Source organism: Myxine glutinosa, chromosome 2, assembly GCF_964187855.1.
Source record: "Myxine glutinosa chromosome 2, kmMyxGlut1.1, whole genome shotgun sequence".
Taxonomy (NCBI): domain Eukaryota; kingdom Metazoa; phylum Chordata; class Myxini; order Myxiniformes; family Myxinidae; genus Myxine; species Myxine glutinosa.
Genome location: NC_136262.1, coordinates 80,180,379 through 80,196,973, shown reverse-complemented (window position 1 = coordinate 80,196,973; position 16,595 = coordinate 80,180,379). Strand labels below are relative to the sequence as shown.

General features: G+C 45.0%; 1 protein-coding gene across 2 annotated transcripts in view; it reads right to left on the bottom strand.

Annotated features, from left to right (window-relative positions):
- VIRMA (vir like m6A methyltransferase associated) overlaps positions 1–12,639 on the bottom strand; it is a 285,574-nt gene extending 272,935 nt beyond the window's left edge. For both annotated transcript variants that reach the window (XM_078773440.1, XM_078773442.1), the window contains exon 1: positions 12,436–12,639. In XM_078773440.1, coding sequence (XP_078629566.1) covers positions 12,436–12,510 — 75 coding nt within the window. In that variant the 5' untranslated portion in view covers positions 12,511–12,639. The remainder of the gene's footprint in view (positions 1–12,435) is intronic.
- Between the last annotated feature and the right edge of the window lie 3,956 nt (positions 12,640–16,595).

The window sequence follows — 16,595 nt, the reverse complement described above, 5'->3', positions numbered from 1 at the left end:
CCTCTCCCACTCCTCTCCCACTCCCTCTCCCACTCCCACTCCTCTCCCTCTCCCTCTCCCACTCCTCTCCCTCTCCCTCTCCCACTCCTCTCCCTCTCCCTCTCCCTCTCCCACTCCTCTCCCTCTCCCACTCCTCTCCCTCTCCCTCTCCCACTCCTCTCCCTCTCCCTCTCCCACTCCTCTCCCTCTCCCTCTCCCACTCCTCTCCCTCTCCCTCTCCCTCTCCCACTCCTCTCCCTCTCCCTCTCCCTCTCCCACTCCTCTCCCTCTCCCACTCCTCTCCCTCTCCCGCTCCCTCTCCCACTCCTCTCCCTCTCCCACTCCTCTCCCTCTCCCACTCCTCTCCCTCTCCCTCTCCCACTCCTCTCCCTCTCCCTCTCCCACTCCTCTCCCTCTCCCTCTCCCACTCCTCTCCCTCTCCCTCTCCCACTCCTCTCCCTCTCCCACTCCTCTCCCTCTCCCACTCCTCTCCCTCTCCCACTCCCACTCCTCTCCCACTCCTCTCCCTCTCCCACTCCTCTCCCTCTCCCACTCCCACTCCTCTCCCTCTCCCACTCCTCTCCCTCTCCCACTCCTCTCCCTCTCCCACTCCTCTCCCTCTCCCACTCCTCTCCCTCTCCCACTCCTCTCCCTCTCCCACTCCTCTCCCTCTCCCACTCCTCTCCCTCTCCCACTCCTCTCCCTCTCCCACTCCTCTCCCTCTCCCACTCCTCTCCCTCTCCCACTCCTCTCCCTCTCCCACTCCTCTCCCTCTCCCACTCCTCTCCCTCTCCCACTCCTCTCCCTCTCCCACTCCTCTCCCTCTCCTCTCCCTCTCCCTCTCCCTCTCCCACTCCACCCATACACTCCCACCACTCCCACTCCCACTCAGTCAAAGCCCACTAGGAGTTTGCAAAAAAGCACCAAAAGGACTCTCAGACTGTGAGACACAGGATTCTGTGGTCTGATGAAACCAAGATTGAACTGTTTGGCTTCCATCTGGCCACTCTGCCCTAAAGCCTAGATCGGTGGAGTGTGGCAGTGACTAACTGTCCATCTGGAAGTTTCTCCCATCTCCACACAGGATCTCTGAAGCTCAGCCAGAGTGACCATCGGGTTCTTGGTCACCTTTCTCACAAAGGCCCTTCTCCCCCGATTGCTCAGTTTGGCCGGGCGGCCAGCTCTAGGAAGGGTCCTGGTTGTTCCAAACTTCCATTTAAGAATTATGGAGGCCACTGTGCTCTTGGGAACCTTCAATGCAGCAAAAATCTTTTTGTAGGCTTCCCCAGATCTGTGCCTCGACACAACCCTGTCTCTGAGCTCTGCAGGCAGTTCCTTCGACCTCATGGCTTGGTGTTTGCTCTGATATGCATTGTCAGCTGTGAGACCTTATATAGACAGGTATGTGCCTTTCCAAATCATGTCCAATCAATTGAATTTACCACAGGTGGACTGCAATCAAGGTGTAGAAACATCTCAAAAATGTTCAAGAGGAATGGGAGGCACCTGAGCTATATTTCAAGTGTAACAGCAAAGGGTATGAATACTTATGTCAATGTGATATTTCAGTTTTTTCTTTTTAATAAATTTGCAAAACTTTCTAAAATCCTGTTTTCTCTGTATCATTATGGGGTATTGAGTGAAGATTGATGAGGGAAAAAAATGATTTTGAACGATTTCAGCATAAGGCTTGAACATAACAAAATGTGAAAAAAGTGAAGGGGTCTGAATACTTTCTGAATGCACTGTACCTGCACCCAGTTTGAATTAGATCACTTCAGCCATTCTCAAGTTATAGACTTATTACAGATTTTACCTTTGCCCCAACATCTAATCACTTGATCTTTACATCATTATACATACCTGTACTAAGTTTGAAATGGATCACTTCAGCCATTCTAAAGTTGTTGACCTATTACAGACTTTGACCTATGACCCAAAAAACTAGTCACTTAATCTTTACAACATTATACATACCTGTACAAAGTTTGAATTACATCCCTTGCGCCATTCCGGGTTATCGCGGTAACGAAAACCTATCATGCACGGACAGCCAGACGGACAACCTGAAAATATAATGCCTCCAGCGACTTCGGAGGCATAAAAATGCAATGGAGTTTGGTTTCACTGGATCCGGATCATGAAATTCGGCTGCATAAGGTGCATCAGATCGGATTCCACTTATCTGTTATTATCATCCAACAAAGCTGTGTGTGACGTAGCACAACAAATTAACAAATGAAAATCGCTGTATTTCAAACCTACGTAAAAAAAAAAAAATTTACTCTACAAGTGTGTATGGTACACAGTTTAAAAAAAAAAAAAAAAAGGTCAGCAAACATCAATTGCAGCGTTTTTCAACAACAACAACAAAAAACCACAGGAGAACCAACCTGAAGATTCACCTGGCAAATAAACCGCTGAGCAAAAATTAAAATAAAAAATAAAAAAGCCTTAGGAAGGCAGCAGCGGCAGTATGGAAGAGGTAGGCCTAAATGAAACAGACAAACAACATCAATAACATGCATTTTAAGGCCATTTTCCCTGCTAGAGCGGGGGTTAGCCTTGAGGTCCCCATGAAACAGACATAAGGACCATTGAAAACAGCACTGAAGTGTGGAGAAATCAAAGTAAATTTTAAAAAATGCAGGCAACTGTGAACATAATGAGAACTGCAAACTGCTGAGCTTTGGGAAAGTGATATCGCTTCCCAACTCTCTCTGGTTACCAGGGATGCAATCGTTTTAACATCGAGTTTCTCTTGGCACTAACTGGGGTCAAATGCACATTCCTACATGTTAAAACAAAAATAACACTATCTCGATTTATGAACGTACAATACAGGAACTGGAAAACGAAGCATTGAACAAATACCTGGGATTTGAAAAAGCACCCCCCCCCCCCCCCCCCCCCCAGGTACAACAAAAGAAAATGCGTAAAATAATCAGCAAATAGTACCTCTGCAAAATTTGACTAATTCTGAAGTCATCCCTCTCTCCAATTAACAAAATCAAAACTTTCAACCAACTTGCAGTGCTGTTATTCCAGAATAGCTGTGCAATCATAAACAGGCCACAATCGGAGCTCACCAACTTACACACCAAAACAAGGAAACTTCTAAATATTCACAAGATAATCTACAAAAGCCAATGCATTCCGGCGTTTTACTTGCCGAGACGAGAAGGAGGAGGCGGTCTGATATAGCTTAACCAAGTGCGCAGAACAGTGTGTGTAGGACTCGCGGAGTATGTGAAAAGCTCAGCAGGCTATCTAGTGCAGCGGCATAGCAAAAATTTAAGAAGAATTGTGCATTTTGTGATGGAAGCACCAAATTTGGCACAATGATAGAATGTTATATTTAGAACATTTTCAGATATGGAACCACTTTGAAATTCACCCAAGGTCGCCGCCATATTGGATTTCAAAATGGCGGCTTTAAAAATCTGTAACCCTTAGGGGGGGGTGGCGGAAACAAATCCTACAGGCACAATTATTGCCCCATTCACCCTATATCTTTTCTAACATCAGTAGACACATTACAGCGGCGATTCTGAGCTCAAGGGAACATCTAGGGGTCTGGGGAGTGAAAAATTTGAAAATTTCGGCCAAAAATACCCCTAAAAGAGGTCATTTGGTGTCAAATTTCAGGGGGGGTCATGTATTGTCCTGTAGATAAAACATGCTGGTCCGTTGATTAACCCCTAATTAAACGACTTTTTTGTTTGTTTGCTCCATCCAGGTTTCAATCATGTCGAAGCAGTTCAAGTTAGTTCATGTTACCAAGCATGTAACTTCAACGCCAAAGACACCACTGGACTGGGAACTCTGTGTTCTGTGTCAAGTTGATATAGGAGAGTCCCTACAGTGTCCTGCTGTCACGAAAAGAACTGATGCAGGTGCTGGATACAAGACACTTGAAGACAATCTATCAGCATTCAATAAACTAGGCAAGCTGCCACAAGACGTGGACTTGCAACGACTGCATGAAGGCCAAGGGATAGCTGCCACTCTAGCTGCCCACCAAGCCAAGTGGCACAAGTCATGCAGGGTGAAATATAACACTACCAAGCTACAGCGGGTACAGAAGAGAAGTCATTCAGAGGGAAGCCCTATCCCCAGTACAATCACAGATAAGTACAAGCTTACTAGGTCTCAGGCAGCTTGTGTTGATAGCATATGCGACAATTTGTGCTTCTTCTGCCAGCAAGAGCTTGGTTTGGAGTTTCATCAAGCAGCGACATTGGAACTAGATAAACACGTTCGCAAGGCTGCAGAGTTTCTTCAGGATACCACTTTGTTAGCCCAACTGAGTGCTGGGGACATGGTCGCAAGAGAGGCCAAGTACCATAAGAAATGTTTGACATCCCTATACAACCGCGTGAGGGCAGCAAAAAAGCTTGCTGAGCAAAGCCAGAGCACGGTAGATGTCATTTCAGCAATAGTCCTTGCTGAACTGGTAACGTACATAGAGGAAACTGCTAAAGAAGAAGACACTGCTCCTGTATTCAAGATGGCAGACCTCACCAAGCTCTACACAATGAGAATGGAACAGTTCGGAGTTGTGCTGGAAACACGAGTCCATACAACCAGACTCAAGGAGCGTATCCTGGCACACTTCCCTGATCTGCAGGAGCACAGGCAGGGAAGAGATGTCCTGCTGGTGTTTCAGGAAGACATTGGCAGTGCATTAGCCAAGGCATGTCAACATGATATTGACAGTGATGTTGTGCACCTGGCACGAGCTGCAGGGATTATAAGGAAGGATATGTTCCAGTCATCTCAGCCTTTCAATGGGTCCTTCTCAAACAAATGTCAAGAAGAGTCTGTGCCACAACTGCTGCTGACAATGGTCTCCATGATTTTAGAGGGCGCAGGCATCAAAGATCAGGCATGTCAGTCATCGGCATCGGCGTCTGTGACAATAGCTCAACTTCTCAAATACAACAGTGTGAAGCATGAGAGGAGAGGTGCAGGCACAGACGTACGACACAGCATTAGTCAAGAGACTCCTTTGCCAATATATCTTGGCTTGATGCTTCATGCCCATACGAGAAAGAGGGAACTGGTTGACACATTATCTGGACTAGGGATCAGCATTGCCTATGATAGAGTGCTACGGATCTCTGCAGAGCTGGGGAACGGGGTCTGTCAGCACTTTCGGGCGGAGAAGGTGGTCTGTCCCCCAAAGCTCCGCGGTGGAGTGTTCACCACATCAGCTGTGGATAATATAGACCACAATCCCAGTTCCACGACAGCACACGACTCCTTCCACGGAACTGGTATTTCATTGATACAACATCCAGACTATGACAATCAAGGCACAGACGGAGGTATTGTCATCATCGGGGGTGTCTCAAATGTCAAGACTGTGGAGGACCTTCCACGGTATTACACAGATGTACAACCAGTTAGTTCACTTGCCAAAAGCCACCCTGTACCAGCTGGAACCCAGGCGTCGCTGCAGAGGAATCCTGCACAAGCTGAACTGGATAAAGAGAAGAGGTGGCTCCAGACTGTGAAGGATGCATGTGACAGTGGTGACACACAGAATCCAGGAAACATTTCTTGGGCTGCACATCACGCAGAGAACCAATCGGCCAAGGATACTAGTATCACAGTCACACCCACTGCCTTGCTTCCCCTCTTCCATGACCAAGCCCACTCAGTGGCAATGATCCGCCATGCCATGGATGTCGTGAAAGCAGCGATCAATGAGCTAAACCCTGGACAGATACCCGTCGTCACACTGGACCAACCACTTTATGCGATCGCCAAGCAGGTGCAATGGAACTGGCCAGACACACATGGTGAAGATCTCTTTGTGGTCATGCTGGGTGGTCTACACACAGAGATGGCAGCTTTGAAGACAGCAGGAGACTGGCTGCAAGACAGCGGTTGGACACAGGCATTGGTTCAGGCAGAGATAGCAACAGCTGGCACAGCAGACTCCTTCTTGCGTGCAGCTCACGTCAGCCGTACAAGACGCGCCCACCAAGTAACTGTTGCTGCCCTACACATACTGCAGCATCGTGCATATGACATATACAACGAAAGAGCAACTGCAAGAGATGAGGAACCATTGGAGTTTGAGGCATGGTGTGACCAGAGAGCAGCGGCATGTCCACAGTTTCAGTACTGGGCCACTGTACTTAACCTGGAGCTCTGTATACTCCTCTACATACGTTCACTGAGAGAGTCCAACTTCACGCTGTACATGGACACCCTACCAGAGCTAGCTGCATGGTTCGCTGCATTGGGCCATATCCACTATGCTCGCTGGTTACCAGTCCACATCAGGGACATGGTTGGCATTGCAGAGAAACACCCAGATGTTGCTGCCAAGTTCCATGCGGGGCACTTCACATCCAAGAAGACTAGGCATGCTTTCTCCGCCATCTCCCTAGACCAGGCTCATGAACAAAACAATGCCACGGTCAAAGGCGATGGCGGGGCAGTGGGCCTAACTGAAAATCCAAGTGCCCTTCGACGGTGGATGGTGGCTGGCCCCGAAGTTGCTCGGGTCATCACAGAATTTGAGACCTCACAGCAACTGTGCCAAAGGGGAGAGCACACCCACCACCATGAGCAAACCGACAGTGTGCAGAAGAAGTTCGTCCAAGATGTCCGTGCACTGACAACAGTCATCGAAGAGATGGGCAGCCCCTTTGAAGAAGAAAGCACAGATTTGCTGGTCCTGGGCACACTGGAGATCTTGGGCCCAGCTGTTGTAGATACTGTGCGTACAGCTTTACAGATTGGGAGAGATCAGTTCCATTCATTTGAGAAGGAACGTCTGGCAGACAGATCCAAGCCACTCAATGATGTCATCAAACGCAACAAACTCCCGTTGTTTTCATCCATCAAGGTCAAAGCTGCCCAGAAGAGCAAACAACAAGTAGCCTCTGCAAAGAGTGATTCAGAGCTCTTCTCCAGACTTCTTCTACAGTCTCTTGTCCCACACTGCTATCTCCCATCACCATGCGACTGGGGGTGGGTGGACAATGACGGACAGTTCGATCCTCTGTGGACAACACTACCAGAAGCTGCCAAATCCTGCTATGAACTCATCTGTTGTGGGTGCGAAAAAGGTTGCAGTGGGAGATGCAAGTGCAAGAAAGCGGCTCTGAAATGCACAGCACTGTGTGCCTGTGATGGTGACTGCTCACATTGAGTTGGAACTGTGACACTTGGCATGACTTGATGCAATACGCTCGCTAGTTCTCTTGCTGAACGTGTGTATACAATGTACGCAATATGGGATTATCAGTTGCTTATGTGCATTAAAACATATTTCAATACAACCATTCAATTCATTGACCTCAGAAATGTACATCTAGACACCAGAATCAAGTATCTAGCTGGCATAGAACCAGAGATATCGGTCAGCAGATTTTCGGAAGCCGCCATCTTGGATCCAATATGGCGTCAGTAAATCAATTTCCGCCATCTTGAAATCCAATATGGCGTCAGTAAATCAACTTCTAAGTAGAACCATTCAATTCCTTGACCTCAAGTTTGTACATCCAGACACTAAAATCAAGGCTGTAGCTGGTATAGAACCAGAAATATTTGTAATTAAAGATTTTTAAGCCGCCATTTTGAAATCCAATATGGCGGCCACATTGGGGTGAATTCCAAAGTGGTTCCATATCTGAAAATGTTCTCCATATAATTTTCTATCATTCTGCCAAATTTGGTGCTTCCATCACAAAATGCACAATTGGTTTGCTATGCCGCTGCACTAATCAAATGAGATTCGCACATGAGCAAGAAAACAACAAATCAGAAAAAGTATCCTTAATCCATTTAGCAACAAACTTCCAAAAATAGGTGCAAGTGCAGGATACCACACAGGAAAACTTAACAGAAACAAATACAGCCCCAATGATCACAAAGAAGAAAAAGGAAAACTACAAAAATAAACATTAGCAGATATACTCTGACAAATGGGAGAATGACAAAAGAGCAGGAAGATTAAATTTTTTTTAAAGTTTGACAAAACATGGATCGACAAGGAAGGCTCATTGGAATGGCTAAGAAGAGGTCAAATTAGTTGGGATGGAGAACGAGTGATCATAAATGCCCAAGACCAAGGACACTACACTAGTGGCTTTAAGAAAATGGTGGGATTGAGCCAATCGGACAAATGCAGGTTTTGTGGGGTAGAAACAGAAAGTACCAATCACCTCCTTTCGGAATGTAAAAAAAAACATGTCGGAACAGTTGTACACAGAAAGCCATGACAGCGTCTGTGGAGTCTGTAAACTGGCACATCTGTAAACATTTCAACACTATGGTTCCGGTTCCAGAACAATCTTGGAAACACAAACCAAACACGATACTTGAAAATTAACATATAATGCTCACACATGATTACATGATCCCATCAAATCATTGCATCCAGACATAGTGCTCAAACACAATGAGATCTAATCAATTATTCCTTGTGATACACAACTTATCCCCCAAGTTTTGGCTGAATCCATCCACAACGTTGAGATACCCTGCTCACAGCAGACAGACAGACTGACAAAGGTGAAAGAAAACAACCTCCGTCCACCTTCAGTGGCGGAGTTAACAGGTTTTGAATCTGTACATGTTAGAGCTTAAATTGTAACGATATTATTATTGCATAACTTGTTTTTCAGTGTATTATAGCTATATTATGCTATATATTATACTATGTATTATAGCTATATATTCATCCCTGGTGTTGGCTTAGTGGTTAGGGTGCCGGCTTGGGATCCCAGGATCCTGGGTTCGAATCCCGGTCGATCGCTGAATTAACGCCAGGGGGGTTGACTCAGCCTGTCATCCTTCCGAGGTCGGCTAATTGAGTACCAGTTCACTGGTAATTCCCTGTTTGTCGTTAAAGGCGGCAAAAAGGGTTGGCGGCAGGAAGGGCATCCGGCCGTAAAAGATTGCTTCAAAAATAGGACCAACAAAAACAACAACAACCACGGTGCCCGAAAAAGGCCAACCCCCGCTTTGCGGGGAAAAATGGCCTCTAAAGGTGTTTTTTTTTTTTATATATATTGTTGCGGATATGGGACTTGGCCTCCATATCCGCTTGTAAATATTCCCCTATTTCCCCAATACTCCCCAACTATCCCCAATCCCCCATTCCCTAGTCCCATTGTCTGTAAACAACACTCTGTAGAACCGACCTTCCCCTTCTTCCCCCATTAAATGTCGTGCCCAGGTCCACCGCATCTCACGTAGACAACTTTCGGACCTCTTGCTAGTTATTCTTAGTCTATGTCAGTTAAGGACTCGTTTCCATTAATTCTGACTCTTCGTTGCACCAGGATGTGATTGTATGGCACCAGTAGTGAGTTTAGGACCTCCCCATACCTCCTCCCATCTTCCTCATGAAACAATAACAACAACAACAACTACAACCACAGCGGGGGCGGCGCGGCCGCGGTGCGGGGAGTGTGCGTCCTCACACCGGCTTGGTTAGCCGCCATTGCCATGTGCGCCCACGGGGTTACCACGAAGGGGCTGGCTGTCAGCTCCTCGTCAAGGGCGGAGCCCGGTAACCCCCGCACCCAATAAGAAGCAACGGGCCGATTCCATCTGGGGCGGAGCTAACGAGCCGAGGGCGTGTCACTCCCCGCCGGATATACGCAGCCACTTACCGGACGTGACGTCAGATGCGCCCCGAGCTTGAAGAAGAACCAGTCGCGACCTCCGAGCGCTGAGAGACCTCCCTGCATCTTTCGGACCGTGTGGATCCTGTCCCTGAGCCAAGAGTGCACCTTATGCTGTCCACCGACTACCTGCCCTTCCTTGCCATCAATCCCCGTGTGAGTCAGTCTTGTCCTGTTTATCTGTCGTCTGTCGGGGTTACTATAAGACCGTGATTAAGTGCCTATCTTCCTATGCTGTCTCTCTTGTCCTTGTAATCTAACGTTCCGAACTATTATAACCTCCTCCGGAGGTCTTGAGAACTGTACCCCTGGTGTCGTGTCATTTTAACCCAGCCGCTGTGTCCTTTCCTCAATTGATTTAGCGTAGCGCGACTCGGCCAACGTTCGAGTATAATCGGGTAAACTGTGCAGACGCGGTCATACCAAACCGCTCGGTAAACCAACATCCACAACCGCGTCTGTAACAATATTATAGCTATAATGTACATTTTAGCTGCAATGTGCCTTTTCAGCTTCATGTTGCCATTGTTACGTATAACTTGTATATTGTAAGTCAGAAATAACAAAATTAGGCTGGTTAAAAAAAATTCCTGTCTATCATCGCCGCCCGCCCCATAAAAGTCGTCCGCCCATAAAAACTTCTTTTTTTTTTTTTTGCTCGCGAAGTCAGTAAAATCCGTTCCCTGTGTTGAGGAGCTGAGGTACCACAGATGTCATATCCTATATGCAGTACCTGCAGTAAGAGTCGTACTGCCGGGAAGAGGCCCACTCGGAAGTTCAACAAGTAGTTGGTATTCTGAAGGAGAAGCCAAATATCATCGGCAAACGGGAGAGCCTTACGTGATAATTATTGCTGTGGATTTCTAGTCAAAAATTAAACGAGCGCTACATTACATGTAGTAGTAGGTGATGATAGATACATGAATAAACGGCAACCAACATTCTCTTGGCGTCGAACTCTACCCAACATCCATGAGTGCCATCATAGCAGCAGCTGCTGATAGATACATCTATGAGTGCTATAATAGCAGTAGCTGCTGATAGATAGATACATCTATGAGTGCTATAATAGCAGTAGATGCTGATAGATAGATACATCTATGAGTGCTATAATAGCAGTAGCTGCTGATAGATACATCTATGAGTGCTATAATAGCAGTAGATGCTGATAGATACATCTATGAGTGCTATAATAGCAGTAGCTGCTGATAGATAGATACATCTATGAGTGCTATAATAGCAGTAGCTGCTGATAGATAGATACATCTATGAGTGCTATAATAGCAGGAGCTGCTGATAGATAGATACATCTATGAGTGCTATAATAGCAGGAGCTGCTGATAGATAGATACATCTATGAGTGCTATAATAGCAGTAGCTGCTAATAGATAGATACATCTATGAGTGCTATAATAGCAGTAGCTGCTGATTGATAGATACATCTATGAGTGCTATAATAGCAGTAGCTGCTGATAGATAGATACATCTATGAGTGCTATAATAGCAGTAGCTGCTGATTGATAGATACATCTATGGCAACTGGACATTATTCTTAAAAGCCGAAGTTTTGGTCTACCATTGTTATATGTACCAGCAAATGTAAACAGAACTCAATGTGACAGAGGTTTCTTTATTTGAATCGTATCAGTGCGTACATACGAAGGTTTACCAATACTAGTATAGCAATCATAACATGATTCATCATGTATGTCCGTCCGATCAAGTATATTTAAGAAAAAAACATATTGTGCGTTGAATTAATCCATTAAAATTTCACTCTGAAAAAAAACCAAAAAAAACCCTCCCTCCCTACTTTTTTTTTTTTGTGTGATGATAAACAGGAAATTTTTTATAACCAGCCTTAATGTATTGTGCACGACAGCAGATTTGGCAAACATGCGATTCCTAAAGATTTTTAGAACTTGATTCAGTGTATAGATAACCTATTGATCAGTTCAATCGTTTATATTTTGTACCACAGATGTAGTCAGGCTTGCCGTGATGGCTGTTTATTTTATCGCTCCCCGCCACCGCACACACCCCTACGCCGCCCAGCCCCGCCCCCCCCCCCCACCCACGACGCCTCCCCCCCCCACGAGGCCTCCCCCCCCCCACGACGCCTCCCCCCCCCCCACGACGCCTCCCCCCCCCCACGACGCCTCCCCCCCCCCCACGACGCCTCCCCCCCCCACGACGCCCCCCCCCCACGACGCCCCCCCCCCCCCACGACGCCTCCCCCCCCCACGACGCCTCCCCCCCCCCCACGACGCCTCCCCCCACGACGCCTCCCCCCCCACGACGCCTCCCCCCCCCCCACACGACGCCTCCCCCCCCCCCCACGACGCCTCCCCCCCCCCCCCACGACGCCTCCCCCCCCCCCACGACGCCTCCCCCCCCCCCACGACGCCTCCCCCCCCCACGACGCCTCCCCCCCCCCCCCACGACGCCTCCCCCCCCCCACGACGCCTCCCCCCCCCCACGACGCCTCCCCCCCCCCCCCACGACGCCTCCCCCCCCCCACGACGCCTCCCCCCCATCTCACCCTGATCACACCAGTGGCATTCATTCAATTTATAAGCAAATAAATAAAGAGTAACGCACACAGAGAAACAAACTCAGGCAACACGAAACATTTCTTGCACAGAACGTAATGTAATTGTAAATAGCGGTAAAAAGGCACAAAGGAGAAGTAGACGGCCAACGGAAACGAGGGGGAAAAAATCACGAATTAACATATTGTACAATCATCACGAGTACAACAAGGTTAATTTACATCGTTCCAAACTATAACGATTTCACTAACCTCGGGCGCTTGGTGCTTGAAAGTATCACAAAAGAGCAGTTCGACGTGCAAACCCGCCATGATGAAACTATCCATATCCTCCGCACTTCTTCCTCTTCCTATTTGTCTTCTTCTTCTTCACCCTCCACCTGTGCTGCTCTTAAAAACGGATTTTCTCAGCCCACACAATGGTGGCGGTGAAAAGCCGGAAAAACTTTCCACTCTAATTTAACTTATTATTATTATTATTATTATTGTTGCCTTTCAGTTTTCTATTACGTTTTCAGACTCGATTTTAAGGTATAGCATTAAATATGAAACAAATGGTAAGTTTTACGCAAACACGAGAAAAAGCAACCCACAACTCTGCCGCGAACTACAACGGCGCGGTCCTTTGAAAATGGACAAAATTATTTTCGGTGTTCAGGGTAGGGGGAAGACTCTCTCCGTAATTATATATTTATATATGGCATAACGGTGCTCCCAGTAGGAGGCTGGTATTATTACAAGTCAGACTAAAATACGGTACAAGGGCATTAAACAGTCCTTTTAAAGGATGGTACATAAAATACGTAAAGCTTGGGCGATTGGTGGGGTTAACGGCACTGTGGGTGGGGGCGGGGGCGATGCCACAATCACGTGATTCCATCAAGCAATATTTTCCAACATGGAACGCCCATTTACACTTTGAAAGATCGAAAATCGAGGAACATGCTGGGAGAATATCTGGGTACGAAATGTGCAACAAGTTCTTAATCCTGACAGAGGTTGTTACACGTCCTCAACCTCATCCGTGTCTCGTGCCATGACACGGATGAGGTTAAAGACGTGTTAACAACAAGAACTGGCCCACAATGAAGTGCCCGCTCTTTAATGGACAGTTTCCTCCTCATCCCTCAATCTACCTGGTGTAGAGTTCAGATGTAGAATATATCAAGAGGCAATGTTCAAAGAGAACATTCATTTATTGCAGCACCCGAATCATTATGCAAACGTGCCGCCACCCATGCACACCGATGCTGCCTTGCGCCCCGGAACTCCCCCTTCATAACCAAAACGCGAGCAAGCGCTTCCGCTTCAAAACACAGCTAATGTAATACCATTTCATCTCCCTTTTCCACAACAAGAAAAGTAACAAGTACAGCTACATTCAAATTACACCGCCCCCATGCCAAATAATTAAATATACCGCAGTGCAGCTCATAGAGAGTGCATTGAAGCCATTGGGAGGGAGAGGTGTACAATAATTGATTGATTAATTGTATAATTAAAATCAATTTTAAAAAATTCACAAAATATTTTCTTAATCAATTATTGGCTAATAGCATAACTAAACCACTAGTGCTTCATCCGAAGACGTATCTTTTAGAAATTTAATTAAATAAGTCATTAATCAATAAATAATTAATCAATGAAATGATTAATCAATAAATCAAAAATATCCTTGATGGCCACATCACCTGGTCACTGTCATGTCCAAATATTAGCTTCCTAGCTCAAAAGGTGCCTGAGATATTGCCCAGATGAGAAAGAAAATAAATAAATGATTAATAATGAAAATAATAAATAAAAATCATTAAAAAATTAAATAGTTAATCAATTGGCTAATAGAACACATAAACCACCACCATTTTATCAGAATCTGTAACTTAAAAAAAAAAATTTAGTCATTAATCGAGTAATTAAATAATTAATCGCTTAATTAAATTATTATTTGATTCATCAATAAATCAAAAATATCCTTTGCAGTCAAATCACTTGGTCATTGGCATGTCCAAATATCAGCTTCCTAGCTCAAAAGGTACCAGAGATAATGCCCAGAAGAGAAAGGAAATATATAAGTACGTAATTAATCGCTAATAATTAAATAACTCCTCAATTAATTGATTAATCGAAAAACAAAACAAAAAATTTTTACAAAGGACTTGCTCACTATTGTGCCGAAATTTCAGCTTCCTAGCTCAAAGGATGGCTGAGATATCGCCCGAACAAACAAACAAGAAAACAAGAAAGAAAACAAGAAAACAACCAGAGTGAAAACTGAGTACTCCCTTTCAGCGTGCGTCACTGCCGAGCCCCCTTCCGTGCCCAGCAATGACGTTTTGCAATGCCTGGAGATGGCATAGGAAAGGAGCAGTGTACAATAAAGTAAAAACAGCAAACTAATCTAACAGCATTACACCTGGGTGGTAGAAGTGATGCCCCGAGTTAGCCGCCCAAAAGGATGCTTGTGGGCATAGTAGCAATCAGTTGTCCCCAAAAAGGGTCTGCCCAAAACAAACAAAAGACTAGAACGCCACTAAGTGGAGAGCAAACCCCCCTCCTCCCCCCGTTTCCATTCAGACAGCAAATTGTCCATTTCGTAAAGATTAAAATTGAGGATCTTGATCAAAGCTCTGGTCAACAGGATGAAAAGTTAAAATGACGATTTTAGAAGTTTGACCTTGAGTTGACCTTTGACCTTTTGACCTCAAAAATGGTTGGTTTCCCGATTCATTGAGGCAATACGCAAATGCTGTTCTATTTTCAAGTCAATCGGATGACAATTGATGGTTTTTCAGATGAAAATTGATGATTTTGGAAGTTTGACCTGGGAGTTGACCTTTGACCTTTTGACCTCAATAATAGTTGGTTTCCCTATTTAGTGACTCAATGTACAAATGCTCATCAATTTTCAATTCAATCGGATGAAAATTGATGGTTTTTCAGATGAAAATTGATGATTTTGGAAATTTGACCTTGAATTGACCTTTGACCTTTTGACCTCAAAATAGTTGGTTTCCCTAGTTAGTGACTCGATATTCAAATGCTGGTATATTTTTAAGTCAATCGGATGAAAATTGATGGGTTTTCAGATGAAAATTGATGATTTTGGAAATTTGACCTTGAGTTGACTTTTGACCCTTTGACCTTCTGATCTCCAAATAGTTGGTTTCTCAATTTAGTGACTCAATATACAAATGCTGTTCAATTTTAAAGTCAATCAGATTTAAAATGGCGATTTAAGAAATTTGACCTCCAGATGACCTTTGATCTTTGACCTCAAAATCAATAGGCTTCTCAATTGGGAAGACCTCTACAACTTGGTGAAGTTTGCTGACTATCGGTTTAGAATTGAGACCTGTAGACCGGTGACAAACAGACAAACAAACAAGAAGACGTCATGCAGAGCACGATACTTGCAAAATCCGCACCCCACCCCCAAGAAAAAAAATTCCATTGATACAGCAAATTGTCCATTTCATCAAGATTAAAATTGACAATCTTGATCAAAGCTCGGGTCAACAGGAAGAAAAGTGACGAATTTTCAGATGAAAAATGATGATTTTGTAAGGTTGACCTTGAGTTGACCTTTGTCCTTTTGACCTCAAAAATATTTAGTTTCCCTATTTAGTGACTCAATGTGCAAATGCTGTTCAATTTTCAAGTCAATCGGATGAAAATTGAGGATTTTAAAAACTTGGCCTATGTTGACCTTTTAGCCTACGTTCACCAAAAATATAATTTGTGGTTGAATTTAGTGACCAAATATGCAAGTCATCTTCAAATTTCAAGTCAATTGGATGAAAATTGAGGATTTTAGAAATTTGGCCGATGTTGACCTTTTGGCCTATGTTGACCTTTTGGCCTATGTTGACCGTTTGGCCTATGTTGACCTCAAATATACTTGGTGGTTGAATTCAGTGACCAAATATGCAAGTCCTCTTCAAATTACAAGTCAATGGGATGAAAATTGAGGAATTTTGGAAATTTGGCCTATGTTGACCTTTTGGCCTATGCTGACCTCAAATATACTTGGTGGTTGAATTCAGTGACCAGATATGCAAGTCCTCTTCAAATTTCAAGTCAATCAGATGAAAATTGAGGATTTTAGAAATTTGGCCTATGTTGACCTTTTGGCCTATGTTGACCTCAAATATACTTGGCGGTTGAATTCAGTGACCAGATATACAAGTCCTCTTCAAATTTCAAGTCAATCGGATGAAAATTGTGGATTTTAGAAATTTGGCAAAGTTGGTGACCTTTGGCCTATGTTGACCTTTTGACCTTTTGACCCCAAAAACAATAGGCTTCTCAATTGGGACGAACTATACAACTTGGTGACGTTTCGTGACGATCGGTTTCGAATTGTGACCTGTAGGCCGGTGACAAACAAACAGACAAACAGACAGAACCGCAAA